General features: G+C 38.1%; 1 protein-coding gene and 1 long non-coding RNA gene across 9 annotated transcripts in view; one reads left to right on the top strand and one right to left on the bottom strand.

The window, feature by feature from the left end:
• Positions 1-3,412: 3,412 nt before the first annotated feature.
• LOC125176114 (uncharacterized) overlaps positions 3,413-16,716 on the bottom strand; it is a 48,741-nt gene continuing 35,437 nt past the window's right edge. For all 7 annotated transcript variants that reach the window (XR_007156128.1, XR_007156127.1, XR_007156130.1 and 4 more), the window contains one exon: positions 3,413-5,133. This is a non-coding gene — a long non-coding RNA (uncharacterized LOC125176114). The remainder of the gene's footprint in view (positions 5,134-16,716) is intronic.
• TENM2 (teneurin transmembrane protein 2) overlaps positions 5,815-16,716 on the top strand; it is a 944,724-nt gene continuing 933,822 nt past the window's right edge. For both annotated transcript variants that reach the window (XM_047877002.1, XM_047876993.1), the window contains exon 1: positions 5,815-6,040. In XM_047877002.1, coding sequence (XP_047732958.1) covers positions 5,815-6,040 — 226 coding nt within the window. The remainder of the gene's footprint in view (positions 6,041-16,716) is intronic.

Raw genomic sequence — 16,716 nt, 5'->3', positions numbered from 1 at the left:
GGGTAGTTCTGTTTTTAATTTTTTGAAGAACTTTTATGCTGCTTTCTACAGTGGCTGCACCAGTTTGCATTCTCACCAACAGCGCATGAGTATTCCTTTTTCTCCACATTCTTGCCACACTTGTTTCTTATGTTTTTGATTTTAGCCATTCTGGTTGGTGTGAGATGATATCTCATTGTGGTTTTGATTTGCATTTCCCTGATGATGAGTGATGTTGAGCATTTTTCATCTGTGTTGGCTATCTATATGTCTTCTTTGGAGAAATGTCTGTTTATGTCTTCTTCCCATGTTTAATTGGATTGTTTGCTTTTTTGGTGTTGAGTTGTCTCTGTTTTTATATACTTTGGATACTAACCATTTGTCAAATATGTCAGTTGTAAATATCTTCTTTAATTCTGTAGGTTGTCTTTTAGTTTTGTTGATTGTTTCCTTTGCTGTATGGAAGATTTTTATCTTGATGCAGTCCAATATTTTATTTTTGCTTTTGTTTTCCTTGTTTTAGGAGACATATCTAGAAAGATGTTTTGGGGGCCAATGTCAGAGAAATTACTGCCTATGCTCTCTTCTAGGATATTTATGGCTTCACGTCTCATGTTTAGCTCCTTAATCCATTTTGAGTTTATTTTTGTATATGGGGTAAGAAAGTGGTCCAGTGTGTAGCTGTCTAGTTTTCTCAACACCGTTTGTTAAGAAACTGTCTTTTTCTCGTGCATATTCCTACCTTATTTGTCAAAGTTTAATTTACCATGTAATTATGAGTTTAGGTCTGGGTTTTCTATTCTTTTCTATTGATTTGTGTTTCTATTTTTGATATTGATAAATTATCTTAGTTTTTTCTTTATTTGTGATGCCATGTTGTATCCTTCATTCTGGAAGGATATCTTTACTGGTTATAAGATTCTGGATTGAAACTTCCAATTTTTTCAGCATTTGAAAAACATTGTTCTATTTCTTTCTGGTTTTCATGGTTTCTCATGAGAAAACCATTTTCATTCAAATTGCTATGCTCTGTAAGTTAATGTAGTTTTTCTTTCACTGCTTTCAAAATTATCTTTGTCTTAACTTTTCTGAAGTTTAACTAAGATATGTCTTGATACGGATGCATTTGGATTTATTCTCTTTGGTGTTTGTTCAGCCTCTTGAATGTGTAGCTTTATGTCTTTTGCAAATTTGTGTGTATTTATCTGCTATTTCAGCACTTTCTCAGCCCTCTCTCTTTCTCCTTTCATAATGAGACTCTGACATAAATATTAGGTCTACAGCTCCCTGAGGCTCTTTGCATTTGTTCCCATAGGCTATTTTTTAATCTGTGGTATAGTTTGAGTAATTTCCATTGTCCAATTTTCAAATTTCCTCATTCTTTCTTTTATCCCTCCGTTCTGCTCTTGAACCCATCTACTGTATATATTTAGATAATTTAATAATAATAATAATAATAATAATAATAATAATTCTAAACAATTTAGAATTGTTTAGTTCTAAAAATTTCTTTTAGAGTCTTCTTTATATATTCTATTCATTTCCTGAGACTTCTTGTCTTTTTTATGAGTCTCTATATATTTCATTTAAGTGTGTCTGTAATTGCTCACTGAAGAGTTTTATGATGGCTATTTTAAAATCTATGTCCAATAAGTCCGATGTCTTGTCATCTCAGTGTTGGCATCTATTGATTGCTTTTTCCTTCAGCTTAAGATCATTTTAGTTCTTGGTATAATTTTTTTTTCTTCTTTTTGTTGAAACCTACACATTTGGTGTTATCATGTTATGAGATTCTATGTCTCACTTAAGTTTTCTGTTTTTGTTGGTTTCCTCTGACACTGTTCTGTCAGAAGAGAGATCCCACCTCATTACTGCTAGATTAGAATAAAAGTCCAGGTTTCTCACTCAGTCTCTGCCAATACCCAAGGGCAGGGAGCTCCTTATTAGAAGCTGTTGGGTGGGGAGGCAGTGGAGGAGTTCTGGCTCCCACTGATACTACCCTTGGTGTTAGGGATAGGAGTGCCTCATTATTCCTTATTATTCCCACTGTTACCAATATCAAGTGACACTAACAACTACCAACAAGAGGCAGAAGGACTCATTACTGCTAGAGAAAGTGAAAGTCCTAACTCTCCACTAGGCCTCCTCCTATGCCACTCCAGCAGAGGAGAGTGGCATCTTACTACTCTCAGTGGGGATGGAAGGCCAAGCTCCCTAGGAGGAGAGGATGGCCTCATTATTTTTTGGAAGAGATGAAAATCCTGGCTGCCTTCTTAGCTGTCTCTCTGAAAGCACTGTTTGAGATTAGGATGCTTCGTCACCTCAGCATTGTGGAAATCTAGGCTCTTCCTCTGGCTTTTGCTGGTGAAAGTGGAATTCAGACCATTGTGTTCGCCATGTTGTTTGGCTAGAGGCAAGTGGTTACTATCTCAACATTTTCTTTCTTGTTTGACTTTTCTTTGTTAATCCTTTGGCGAGAGGCAACCTGCTTTTGTTGGAGGTTTTGTTGTCTGTGCCTATTGATGTTTCTGGGTTGCCAGTATCTTTAGCTCCAAGTCTGGGATATACAGGGCAACAATAAATTTCAGGAACTTGCCACAGTATTCATGAGTTCTGAAGGCCCTAGTTGGTCTGCCTTCTCTTTTTCCTCTCATATTCTTCTTATATTTGTTTTATATATTATATCCAGGGGTTTTCAATGTACCTAGAGGGAAGAATAGATAAAATATGTTTATTACAACTTTCTGGAAGCAGAAATTTCTAGACTGCCCAAATTTTCATGATAAGCAGGAGATCCAAGTTTAGTATAAATTCTCCTGTTTTGTCTTTTTAAATCTTGAAAACTAACTTTTAAATAACAGGTAGGCTCAGGGCACATGGGTGGCTCATTTGGTTAAATGTATGACTTCAGGTCATGTTCTCACAGCTCATGGGTTCAAGCCCCTCATAAGACTCTGTGCTGAGAGATCAGAGCCTGGGATCTACTTCAGATTCTGTGTATCCCTTTTTCTCTGCCTCTTTCTGCTCACACTCTGTCTCTGTCTCTGTCTCTGTCTCAAAAATAAACAAAAATTAAAAAAAAAAATTAAATAACAGGCAGGCTGAGTGCAAAATGTCTTTTGGCCAACAGTCTGTGTATTCTGCTCAGTTCATTAAGAAATTAACTTTCTCTCACTAAGATTTGCCATTTTTTACCTCATATGTAAATTTCTTTCATTTGTCCAGAGATGGCATTGCTCACAAACTTAACTATCAAGGGAATAGCCAAGAAAGAGGAATTTATCAGGAAAAGATCACTGGACAACCGAATGTCAAAATGTCCATCCACTGAAGTTCTTGTACATTATGAATAGATAATAAGCATTTAGGCTTCCACTTATAACATGATTTTTTTAAATATATAAAATAAAATCACATAACCACATACAGAAAGTCAGCCCACTTTCCAAAACACAATACAAATTAGAGGAGATAGGATTTCCTGAGTCAGGAACACCAAAAATATTAAAAAGTAAAAAAAAAAAAAAAATTACAGTGAAGCAGAAGAGAAATTATAAAATTTACTCAAAACAGCCAATTTCCCAAAGAAACACTGGCTCCACAGTGTTGGTAGGCACAGTCTTGTATACTTTTAATAGGTGCTGAGGGTCTTCTTTAATCTGTGTGCAGTTCAAGTATTGATATTTATAATGAGGACTTTGAATTTTAAGAATTTATATTATTATTGCCACCCTCTGTCTTATGCAAGTCTATAACTACTTAGCTAAGAAAAAAATAATTATTCAGAGGGGAAAAAAATAACTACTTCTTATAGAGCCCCTATCATGTGTTAGTATATTAGGAGGTTTACTACAGTTTTTATTTTAATTTTTATGGCAACTTTAGGAAACAGATTCTGTTATTTTCCATATTAACTGGTTGAGAAATTCAACTTAAAAGTTTATGAGTAATTTTATAAAAGCTCTGGCTAATCAGTCACCATGATAAGATTTTCATCCAATCAAGACTTCAGTGTTCATGCTCTTAACCAGTCTGTAATATGAATTCCAAGGTGTTGAGATCACATGTTTTAAACTAGGGAAGGTGATTTTTGGCATCTAGAAATTGCATTAATGTTAAGGTACTTGGATTGGCTACATAGCAGCAAAAACTTCCATGCCAACATTGAGTATTTGTGTCCTTCAAGCAGGTCCTGGGGTCTTGATAGGTAACTCTCAAAGATGCTTCTCAGCTTCCTGGGTCAGGAACTATAGGCTCCAGGAAACTAAGGATTCGCTCTCCTATGAGTGATTGTGGCAGCAACACCACTGTGCTTGGTGTTCAGAGCAGGTGTACTCTCTTTTTAATTGCTGATTTTCAAACAAAATTGTCCATGATAACAGGCAGTATTTGCAAAAGTATATAAATAATATAAAGTAGGAGCATTTATGAGATCCAGAAGGGACTCTTACTGTATAAAGACAAGAGAAGGATAACTTGGCTTCTGCTGTCCTGGGACAGATTCCATGCACATTACTGTGCATACAGGCTATTTCTTTGGTATAAATAGGCATCCCATTACAATGTGGTGAATAGCCAAAGAAGAGCAGAGGGTTCTAAGCTACAGATCTGTTCACCTAATATTTTCTAATGTATTGAAGAGGCAGTGAGCAACAGTAGCCTCGAGAAAAAATCATTATGCTGGGTCTGGGTTGTATTTCCCATTTTAATTAAATTTTGTGTATGTCCATTCTGTCCAGGCCCTCGCCCTATGGTCCATGCTCTTTTGCATGGCCAATGAAATCAGTAAGAGCCTATCATTTGAAACTTGGAGGCATCTAAGCTATTTTGTCATATTTGCTAGGCAGAAGGCTAGTGTTTTCTGAGGATGTTTGGCATACACTTTCAGGCTAAGGGTGTCAAGTGATAGACTGAAGGGCTCTCTGGTTGCCAGTTCATATGTTAAAGAGGTTCCTTCTCATCAGCTTATCTATTGCATTCACTGCTCTTCCCCATTTTTCTTCTTAGCAGCAGATATCCCAGCAATGAAGAGAACAGCATGTGCAGGCGTAGGTTGATGATCAGGTGGTGGTACCAGTTAGACTTCTTGTGAGCATGATCTCTGTTGGTAGGTGACTAAGGAAGGGAGGGATCGGGTGTGTTTAAGCCACAGTTCTGCAAAGAAAAAAAACTGATTAGAATTTGCTGAAGGTTCATTAAAGAAATCAGAAGAGTATTGTTTGCCTCTGAAGAATGGCTTATGTTACTTTTTTTCAGACCCAACTAGGTAATTTCATATTAGTCAAACATGACTTGGTACCATCACAAAGCTTCAGTAGCATGTATTTATGCCTTATACACCTTTCTTTCACTTTTATTTATTTAATGTTGATATTTGCTTTACCCCAAACCCTCTCTAGCAAAAAGAGAATGCAATTAAAGATGGGTAAAATCAGTTTTGCTTTGAACTGCTTCATAGTAAAATCTTGCAGTAGTGACAGACTTATCATGTCATCTGTATTCACATAGGGAAATCAAAACATGAATTATTTTACTACTCTTTTTTCTCAAAATGTATTAAACAGCAAAATAATTAACTTACTGTATCAAGTCATTCTATTTAGGCTGATTATTTCAATATATATTAAGCATTTGCAAAAAGAGATTGTGTGGTCTGACCACATTTCCTTTTTATGTTTTTATCTGAGTCAGAGCATGAGTCAAAACTGAAGGCAGCATTTCTTATAATCACAGTCTTGTTGTTTTCCTTTGATGTTTTTAGGTGGCCAAGTGAAAAGTACCAAAACTTTGGCCTCCCTTTTCTGAAAGCATCGGCTCTCTGTCAGATCCGGGATAATGGACGTAAAGGACAGGCGACATCGCTCTCTGACCAGGGGACGGTGTGGCAAAGAGTGCCGCTACACAAGTTCCTCCCTGGACAGCGAAGACTGCCGTGTGCCCACGCAAAAGTCCTATAGCTCCAGTGAGACTCTGAAGGCCTATGACCACGACAGCAGGATGCACTATGGAAACCGAGTCACAGACCTCGTTCACCGGGAGTCAGATGAGTTTCCAAGACAAGGTATGTAGAGCTGACCTCACTGAGTTGCTCTGAGCTGCCTTACGTTTTTGACTTGTACAGTTGTGCGTCGATCACTGAGGTTGGTAAAAACCGAAGCACAGCCTGCCTGGCATCATCTCCCCATTAGAGTTTAGTGTAAGAGAACAATTCTTTCATCGACCTGTATCAGAATCCTGTGGGAATTATAGAAGTGCCTTTTTTGTCCTGGACACTGTATCCCTTGACAATTTGGTGGTTACTTTGGAGCCCCAGAGTAGCAGGTTTTGATAGATGAAATAAGGTACAGCAAAGTCTGGGCTCCATAAGGAGTAGTCCCTTAGTCTATCCTGAATCCCTGTCCTCAGGAACAGAAAATTAGCTGTGGTTTTTAAACTGTTTTTTGTTCCTTTCCCTTGAACCCGCCCCCATACAAACTTCCCAGAGTCCAAATTTCTACTGTTTTACACGTTGAGCTTCTCAGATTCTGTTTGAACAAATGGTAAATTGATTATAACATATTCGAACCTCCCCTATCCTGTGTAATATATAATTTCTTTCCACCTCATATGTGGTGTTAATCTTGAGTTATGCATTTGTCTTTCGGTGTTTCAGAGCATAGGTGAACTGATGTATGTTATTTAACCAATTCCACATATGTAATTCTCCCTGCTACTTACACCAAATCTTATTTGTCTTACAGTATTTTGATTTCTTAAGGGAGGAGAATATTTTTCTCAAGTGCTAACAGTTGGCATTCTCTTCATATCCAATATCCATGAGGAAGTTTGTTATCACTTGTCAGGGGTTGCTGTAAATGTATGGATATATAGACTAAAGCATAAACAGTGCTGAGAGGCAGTATGGCTACGTTGACTCACTAGCTCCATGTCTTCTGCTTTGTGTACCAGCCTTGTCGTGTGTGATTTACATTAACAGCTTAGCAAAATCACAAGTGAATACACAAAAACACAGTGAATGAGCTGGAAGGTTCACTTGACCAGTACCAAGGGTGAAGGCCCTGCCTGCTAGATTATAGCATCATTGTTTATCACATTGATTCTTTTTTTTTAATTTTTTTTTCAACGTTTATTTATTTTTGCGGCAGAGAGAGACAGAGCATGAACGGGGGAGGGGCAGAGAGAGAGGGAGACACAGAATCTGAAACAGGCTCCAGGCTCTGAGCCATCAGCCCAGAGCCTGATGCAGGGCTCGAACTCCCGGACCGCGAGATCGTGACCTGGCTGAAGTCGGACGCTTAACCGACTGCGCCACCCAGGCGCCCCTGATTCTTTATTTCTTGTTTCATGTTCTGTTAGTGACTGTTACAGCTAACTTAACTCCTCATGAGATACTTCAACTTGTGTCTTAGTTCTTTAGGACTGCTGTAACAAAAGATCATAAGCTGGTAGATTGTAAACAATAGAAATTTATTTTGTATATGGAGGATAGGAAGTCCAATGTGCTAGCATATTTAATTGTCTGGTGAGAACTAGCTTCCTGGTTCATTGACAGCTGTCTTTTCCTGTGTCTTCACATAGCTGAAGAGGGCAGGGGGAGTTTTCTGGGTCATCTTTTATAAGGGCACTAAACCCATTCATAAAGGTTCTATCTTCATGACTCAATCACCTCCCCAAAACCCCACCTCCAAATACCACTGGGGATTAGGTTTCAATATAAGAATTTGGAAGGGGTGTGTGTCACAAACATTCAGTCATAGCAGCTTTGAAATTCTATTCCTGGTAGAAAACACCATGCATGTGTATTTTCTCTCTGTTACACACATACCATCACACAAATACACATACATACACACATGCATGCATGCGCACACACACACGTAACCCAGTGGTTATTCTAAAACACATGTTCTCCTATGCTCCCATAGCCTACCTCCAGTTTTTATATTTAACAGAATATTTAAAAATTCAGCATAGAAACAGTTAAAATTGTATTTTCACTGCAATTGTAGACTTTGCAGGATACAATTTTTATTTAATCTACACTCTCGTTTTCTGAGTTATCTTCATGTAAATAAAGCACACTTCAAACAAGGGGTGGGTTACTTGAAAATTGCTCTGTATCACATGTCTTTGATCTGTGAGTAACTTCAACAAATGTTTTATTTCACTGAGTTGTCTCTTGACCCCAAAGTGCATGAGTGGGAATTGGGGGAAAATATGAAAAATCACAGCTTAATTAATTAAGGGAGTGTTCAAATTTCCAGTATAGTATAATAGGACCCTTATTTGTTATTTCCAAGAGCATCTCTAATACAAAACACAAATATTGTGAAAGGTGATGCACATTCAGCATGGTTGAAAGCCTTCCATTTTCTGCTGTATTTTTGGTTTTATTTATAGTGTTACTGCATACACTCTTGTTTCTTATGATTCTGTGCTGAAATGTAGACCCTTTTTCCTTAGTCTCATTAAAGGTGCATCCTGGTTTCTGGATCATTGTGCAGTGAGCTGTAGATCCTAGATTATTGTTGAATTGTGGATTGTCCTGTCACCTTTTCCCTTATTAATATTTACATAAAATGAAATCAAATGCTTGGGATTTTATGTTCAAATATACCTTTATTCTTCCTGTTTAATCTTGTTCCTCTCCATTGATAATAATGGAAGTTGCTTGGCCATATCAAACTCATAGCTTTGCAATTAACAATTCACACATGCCGTGTGTTGTTATTGAGCCCATATTTGTTTGTGTAATGTGTTTGCATGAATTAAAAACTGTGCAGGCCAAAAGTAGAAATGAAAAGGCATTGGAAAGTATTTGCATATGCAAGTGCAATTCCTTCTGAAGACATCTATGAATTTATGCATGAAAGTGTAGTCAGAGTCTGAGTGGATCTACTTTGATGGGTTCTAAAATTGAACTCAGGAAGTAAATAAGCACATATTTAAAGAGAGGAAGAACAGGAGATACAATCTGGTGAGCATCACATTCAACGTGAAACTTAGCTACTACAGAGAGGGTTAAAATAAATTTTACTCTCAGCAATAACAATAATTTTTAAATGTCATGCATTTCTCATTTTATTTTCTTATTCATGAAATCAAAGAGCAGGATCATTTCAGAACTTATTAGCCTAGAGATACATTAGCAAGGATCATGGCGGAATCATCTCCTGTGGTATTCTTATTTAAAACCCAAGACACTGATCATAAAACAAACATGCTTCTCACATTCAAGCAAGTTTGGCAAACACAGTTGGATGACTCTTCCGTTGCTCAGAGTGGAAAAGAATTGCCAGCTAGTAAAAGTGATGTGGGGCCAGGGTCAGACCCTGTCCAGTTCCCCTGCAAGTATCTGCAAGTATCAAAGGCAAGAAGCTGCCAGGTCCCAGCAGGAGAGATAGGCTAGATGTTCCCATGAGAAGCTTATGGAAGCTCTCCTCAAATTATATCTTCTTTGCTTGCTTTCAGCACAGAATCAGCCTCTGCTGCTAAGGAGAGACAATGCAAATTACCTGTCTGGCCTCTATTATTCTGGATCCTCCTGGTGTGAAGGGTGAAAAATGCTGACCTTAGGTCTATGGCCATTGGAGTAATTAGTAATTAGTAAATGACTAATTCTGCACTGAATAGCACCCTAGTAGTCTGAGAGTTAATGCACCTGACAAAACTGACCAGTGGTCTGATCTCTGGTTAGACCTAGCCCCAGGATAACCTGTGAAATAAATGCCACTTTAAATAATGAAGGTCAGCCAAGTGCCCAGGCAGATTGTCTGAGCTTGTTCTTTGGGACCCTGACGTTAGGGTGTAGAGCAGCACGACACACAAGACATTTCCCCGTGGCTTGGGAGCCTAAAGTTAGACCTGAGCTCTGCTTTGCATATTTATGTGCCTGTGACTCTGGTCCACACTGTATGTCTCACCATTTTCAGGTGTATTAAACATGATCCACAAGAACAACAAAAGAATAATGGCTGATGTTCACTGAGCACTTTTTATATGTTAGATGTCAGTCTGAGAATTTTGCTTATATTGATTCAGATAATGTTCAAAACAATATTGTGAAGTGGATTCTATTAGTAGCCCCTTTTTCATGGATAAGGAAGCTGAAGCATGGAGAGGTTAAATAAATCATCCCAAGGTCATAAATGTAGGAATTGATGAAGACAGCGTTTAAATCCAGGAAGTTGGATTCAAGAGCTATGTTTGGAACTTGAGCCACGGTGTTTGATCACCTCCCAAATAAGTAAATAAATAAACAAAAATAAGGCATTAAAGCCTAAGTCAAAAGCTATGGTGTTCAGTTTATAAAACTTTTAAATATCGACACCTTTAAACATTTCTGACTACAGGAACTACAGCTGCTAACGTTGATTGAATGTACAATGAACAAGACCACCAGCTCTGATGATATATATTCCTATTCTCACCCATTTGCCTCCATTTCCATGGCTGTCCCAGACTCCCTGCGAGTGTGCCCACTTATACTAGCTCTCCACCACTGCTGTAGGAAAAAGTTCCTGCTGTCAGAATGTGTGCTAGGCTGTCTGCACCGATTCTTGGCCCTCCCCTATAGTCATCACCTCTTTGCACAACCTCTCAACCTGGAACACTAACCAAGAAAGGTGTTGCTATCTAAATGATATTGCTCAGGTAAGCAGAACTGACTGGTTTCTATGCTAGGCAAGGCCCAGTGGGCCAGAGAGTTCAGCCAGGCTTCTCATGGCTCAAAAAGCCTTTCTTTCCAGTTAGTAGCTCTCAAGTCTCTTGAGAGGGGGCCGAGATTGAATTCTTTCTCTGCATCTCGGGCTGTCTCTTTGGGTCAAGGTTGAAGAAAGAATTGGGGGAAGATTGGATTTTTGAAAATATGCTTCCATCAGTTCTCTCAATCGGTTCTAGCACAGAAATCACTTTCACCTACCCTTTGATGCACTGAAAAAATCCATAAAGACATAAACACATACATTTTAGGCTAAGTTTGATTTTGGTAGTTTATAAGCCAATTTTCTTTCTTGTGGTCTTTAAAATAATTCAGGCAATATGTTTTACTCTGTGTAATTTGGCATAGCATAAATTTAACCTGTGCTAATGAGTTAAAAACTCACTAGTAAGCTAAAATGTTACCTGAATTCATTCAATCAGTGTATAGAAGAGTTGTTGAAATACTCGGGAAACCTGTGAGCATTTCTGCCTGTATCATTGTCTTAAAATAGTTATTTTTCCACTGCACCCAAAGCAACAGTTAGAAAGATTCTGTTTTGAAAACCCTAGACCTTTACCTACAAAGAACATGTTTTAAGTTTTAGTGAAGTTCAAAAGTTTGTCAGGTGAGTATTTGGAAGGCTAAAAAGTACCTTGAAAAGATTGCTTTTAATTTATTCATTTATTCTCCCACCTCTAGGCAGAACTTCTTTTCATAAACTCAGCTGAGAATAAAATGCTGCTTCTTATTTTTTGGCTGTGTTGTTGAGTTGTTTTTTTTTTTTTTCTTTTTAGGAAAAGAGAATCTATAACCGTTCAGTGTAATATGATCCATTGTCTCCTTGCTGACTAACTTGAATCCTTTTAGCTTCCTTTGAGAGGCATAGGGGAGAGCAGTTAAGAATGCAGACCCACAGCTAAACTGTATTCCAGTACTGATGGGTTCCATTACTGTGAGCTTGATCCAGTTCTAGAACATGGACTCTCTAAATCCTATTTTCCCCCTCCGTGAAAGTTCCCACCATTATAGTTATTGGGATCATTATGATTATGCATTCATCATTCTATGGATGCTGCCGGTATTTTAATAGGCACTGAATAAATGCTGGTGGTTATCATGATTGTCATTTTAAGCCTGTTGCCAACAAAAGTGGTCATCATCTGGTCTCCGCCTCTCATAATATTTCATGCAAGAGAAATATTTTTTGCCTCAGATTTGTTTCTTATGACTTGTAAAAACTCTGACATCTTCAAATCCAGAAGTTTTCTTCCAGTCATTGATAGAGCGTGTTTGACTCCCTATATGCCATAACTTTTGCTACCAAAGATGAACATAACTCATACATTATTTTCTTATTTTTAGAAAGGAAGGAAAGATACCATCTAACAACTGTCAGCTGATGCCAACACACTGTAAGAGAGTTGCTAGTCAGACAATTTTACAAGTGAAAGAAAGAAAGAAAGATGCTCTAAGGCAGTGTCATTGGATACAAGCTTTTTTTTTTTTTAATGATGTTCATTTTATGGCATATAAATGTGAATTTTAGGGCTGGGTTTAATTAAGAGAAGACTTTATCCGTATAAACTCTAGAGAAAAGTAATCCATTGTCATCACTCTATGTCCTTGTCACCTAGTGATTCCGTCTCCTCTGGATTTTTCTTTATTGTAGTTATTGCTCTTCTAGGATTAAATATATATTTTTCAAACTATACTCTTTATGTTTGCCCAATTATTGTCCTTTAAACAGTTCTCTATTGTCAACCCCGTGTTCAACTTTAGATCTAACTTTTTTTGAATTGTATTTCTTTTTTTGCCCTTTTTCTGTGGTAATTCTCCACTTTCACCCTTATCCCTCCGCTTTTTCTTTTCCATGGCACTTTCTCTATAACACTCTAGTTCATATAACTTCAACATTCACTGTTTCCACTCTGCAAGGCTTTTTCAGTTACAAGTGAATGTAAGTCAATATTCCTGCTGAAATGAGCTTATGCAAAAAATACGATGCTTTGTCTTATATCCCTGGAGAATCTAACAATGCTTACACATACCATCTCTTATTTCTCATTCTCTATAATTGTCTTTATTCCTTGGAGATATGTATTTGAAGATGTCTGATGATAACCCCACTCCCATATTCTCTGCCCTCTGTAACGTCACTGGAAAGAGTCAGATTCAGAGAAATGGGGCATGTGTCACTCGGATTTTACCTGGCCATGTTTTAGACTTAAGCCTACTTTGTGCTTGGAGATAGCTGTGGTAAGTGCCTCCTAAAGCTGGTGGAATGAATTCCAAATAGGAAAGTCTGGTTCTGATATCATGAGTGGGTAAGGAATACTAACTGGCCTTATAACAAATGCTCCCTACCCTGCTAATGCTCAAGTCTAAGATAAATGGTCTTTCCAAGGTCCATTTCGACTTTTCTAACTGCTCCTGGAGTATGTCTTTTGAAATAGTCCAGTAAGAAACTTAATTGTCTTTTCCTCAAAATCTGTTTCCATTTTTATATCCTAGCTTTTGGTAACTAGTTTCACAACTCTTACATTTTGGTCTTCCAAGAAGTCTCTATCTTTTTTTTTCTTTATATTGATATTCACCAGATTATGATGGTTATTCTTTCTTATCTTTTTGTCTAACTTCCTCATTCCATGTTAAGTGTCCAGCATTTCAAGACTGGAAAACTACTTCAACATTTAAATTGCCTCCTTCCCTTAGTTCTTTCCCTGACACTTTTTTTTTATATCGTAGATAGTATTGCATTTCTAAAACATCACCCTGTTTTTGCCCCTTTACCCTAATTAAATATATTTTGTGGTACCCATGAGGCAACTGTGTTAGGTTATAGAGTATAGTAATGAATAATGCAAACATGGTCTGTAAGCACACAAAGCTTGGCAATCTTGGAGAAGAAAGATATAATAGACGTGTACCTAGGTACTTCTGATAAACACCACAAAAGAAAATAGCGTCTCGTTCTGAAGTGGCATCTAACTCAGAATTGTGCATCAGGAATGTCAGAAATTGTGACATCCTTTCATACACTTGAAGGATAAGGAGTTGGATGCTCAGAGTGGCAAGAAGGAGTTTTCAGGCAAAAGATAAGGCATATGCAAAGGTCCAAAAATGGCAGAACTTGGTCATTCCAAGAATCTAAAAGTTCAGGTTAGCTGAATGTGGCGTGGGGACAAATGAGCTAGAGTGGTAGTGTAAAACCAGGTCATGAAGGCTTTTTGAGGAGATAATTCTGGCTTCTGTTTCCAGAATATATTACAGAGAGACAAGACGTTCAGTGAAGTAGATTAGGAGAGTGTATTTCATTGAGGCAAGAGAGTTTAATAGTCTGAACTGGAATAATGGAGGTGGTTTGAAAAATTTTGTGCTACAAAGATTGTTGACTTTTTAGGACACTGTAAAATTAGAGGCAGCTATATTGTTTTGGAACTCTTGGGCATTGACTGCTTTCTTCTCCTGCAAAGAGAATATTACCTTTTTGATGTTGAGTTTACTTAAAGATACAGGAAAGGTCAATGTTTGTAAATAAGCCCTTAAATGTAAGTGCATAGATTGTTAGTTCAAATTCTCCTGGAATGGTTACATAAGCCTAAGCATAAAAATGTAACATTGCTACAAGAATTTGGATTTTTTTTTCCCCTCAACATTTTTAGGTGCCTGCTTATGCAAAGAGTAGCATCAGCAGCAGACCACCTCCTATGGATACAGGGCAAGTAAAGTACAGAAAAAAAAAAAAGCATCATGCTCTACCCACCTCTTTTCCACATGATCACAATACCTTGTTTGTTCTCTATCTTTGGCTAAATAAATAAAAAAAAGCTCATAGCATGTGTGTGGGGGCATGTGTGTGTGTGTACAAGTGAGTGTGTATTTTATTTCTGCCAATTGATAACTTGACTAGCCAAGCTGAGGATGTTTAGAATGTGGGATCAAAACTTTCTGGCAACTGATGGGACAAGCAAGGTGAGGGAGAGAAGAAGATTCAAGGACTGAAGTTTCTGGTTATGGCAACTGTCCAAATGTTAGTACTAATCACTGGGGTTTTGAAACAGGGGATGAGCTGGTGTGTAGGTAAAGTTAGTATGTGCAACTGTGGACCTTTTGAGTTGGAGGTGCCCTTAGGCCATGCACATGTAGATGCTTAATAGGCAGTTGAATGTACAGCTCTAAATTCTGCTGAGAGATTTGTGCTGGATAGAGATTCAGGAGTTGACAGCTAATAATGTTCATGGGACTCAGTGTGATCATCCAGGAAAAATGTGCAAGGAAAGAAATAAGAAGCTCACATAGGAGCACAGCTGATCAATGGACAGGAAAAAGAAGATCATCCAAACAGAGTGGGGAGGGAGGAACTTACTTTGCATCCTCTACTCAGTCTGAACTTGACCGACTCTTCCAGGCATAAATAAATAAAACAGTACTAGTTTTATTTCCCACTCCCCTACTCAGAGTTGGCCTCCTTTTGAACCCCTAAATCAGAGATCACAAAGTTAATGCACACAGGCATACTTAGCCCCTAGATTTATTTAGCTGGGCTTATAGATTGCCTTAAAAATTTTGAATCCAGTGCCTGTAGCCAGTCTATTCACATTCCTCTTTGCCACAGGCCACATCTCTTGCCTTTTGTCTTATACCAGTTCTCCCCTTTAGTCATTGACTTTACATACCCGACCCCCAAAGGCTCTAATGATAGCAAATATAGTGTGTACTTCCTATGTCCATTTCTTCTTTGTAGAATACATATCTGCCCATTCCAAATATTTTCTTCACACAAGGCTTAATGTATAGACCACTTCTTTGGTGAAACCTCTGCCATCTGATCTCTGGTGGCCCTTCACAAGCTCTTATTATTACTACTATCCTCTGTATGGGTGACTCAGCATACCCAACCCATGGATTTCTGACTCCTGTGAAGAGAGAGATAAACAAAGTGCTCTGCAGTTTTGTGCAGTGACTCATGGATGAAACTACAAGAGAATTTATTCTTATTAGTGGCTTGTTTCCTGTTCCAAGAAAAAGAATTTAAAGCACAGTTCGGAAAAGTAACTTAAACATGTGGGTTGTGTGTCTGTCCATCATGACAGTATCCAATCCCACATTGTGAAATGCCAGCTTGCAAGAGTTTTCTGCAATGCACTCTGACGCTCACATATTGAATTGCATGAACATTTGCTTTTTGTGAGTATCACGGTAATACTATCAGCTTTTCCACGCTGGTGCCACATACTGCGTTTATGCCTCTGTGGAGACCTACTGTGTCATATGTGTAGGAGGCCTTTGGTGCAGTGTGATCTGTGACAGGATGTAATTCCAACTGGAAGCTTTAGAGAAACTGCTGGGAGAAATGGAGTAATTGCCAAAGTCGGACTCACCATGCCTTACAGTCTGGGTCTGGGAGTGGTGCTGCCCCACCCACTGATGAATCATCCCACTGATATTATCAAAGGAGACATTACATTTTCAGTGTCATGTTTTAGGTTTATAATTTAATTTTCAGCTCTGGCAATTCTAGAAGCATCCCCAGGGACGTATGAAGAAGAGGAGGCTGGTGTGTACCCAAAATGAATTCGTGTTCATTTCTTGAGCACCTTAATTGGCATGCATATCTCACAAGCCCTCTTTCTCTCTCTCTGCTGCAGCCAAACTCCCTTGTACCAAGATACTCAATATTCCTCCTGCACTGACTGCTTTCCTTTCCACTCAACCTCAAGTCAGATCTACTTTAGTAATAAATCTCTGCTGGGAGCCATCAGAACAAATACTGAGTGTGCACATAGATATTAAAAATAAGTGCAACACAGACTTTTATAATAATGTCCAACAGTCTTTTATAATATTTGGAGTATTTTCCCAAAGTTACAATGAGCATTATCTTTAATGCATTTTTTTCCAAGATAGAATGATCTTTTTGGGAATAAGAAAAAAAAAAAAAGAGAACAAATCAGATGGGCTCTGTTCTATTCCCAGCTGAACCTGTTATCCTCCTTCCTTTTTAGGTCTTTTTCTTTGGCCAGAGCCACAAAATG

Source organism: Prionailurus viverrinus, chromosome A1 (assembly GCF_022837055.1).
Source record: "Prionailurus viverrinus isolate Anna chromosome A1, UM_Priviv_1.0, whole genome shotgun sequence".
Lineage (NCBI taxonomy): Eukaryota > Metazoa > Chordata > Mammalia > Carnivora > Felidae > Prionailurus > Prionailurus viverrinus.
The sequence above is the reverse complement of the archived record's forward strand: the minus strand, read 5'-3'. Positions and strand labels throughout refer to the sequence as shown.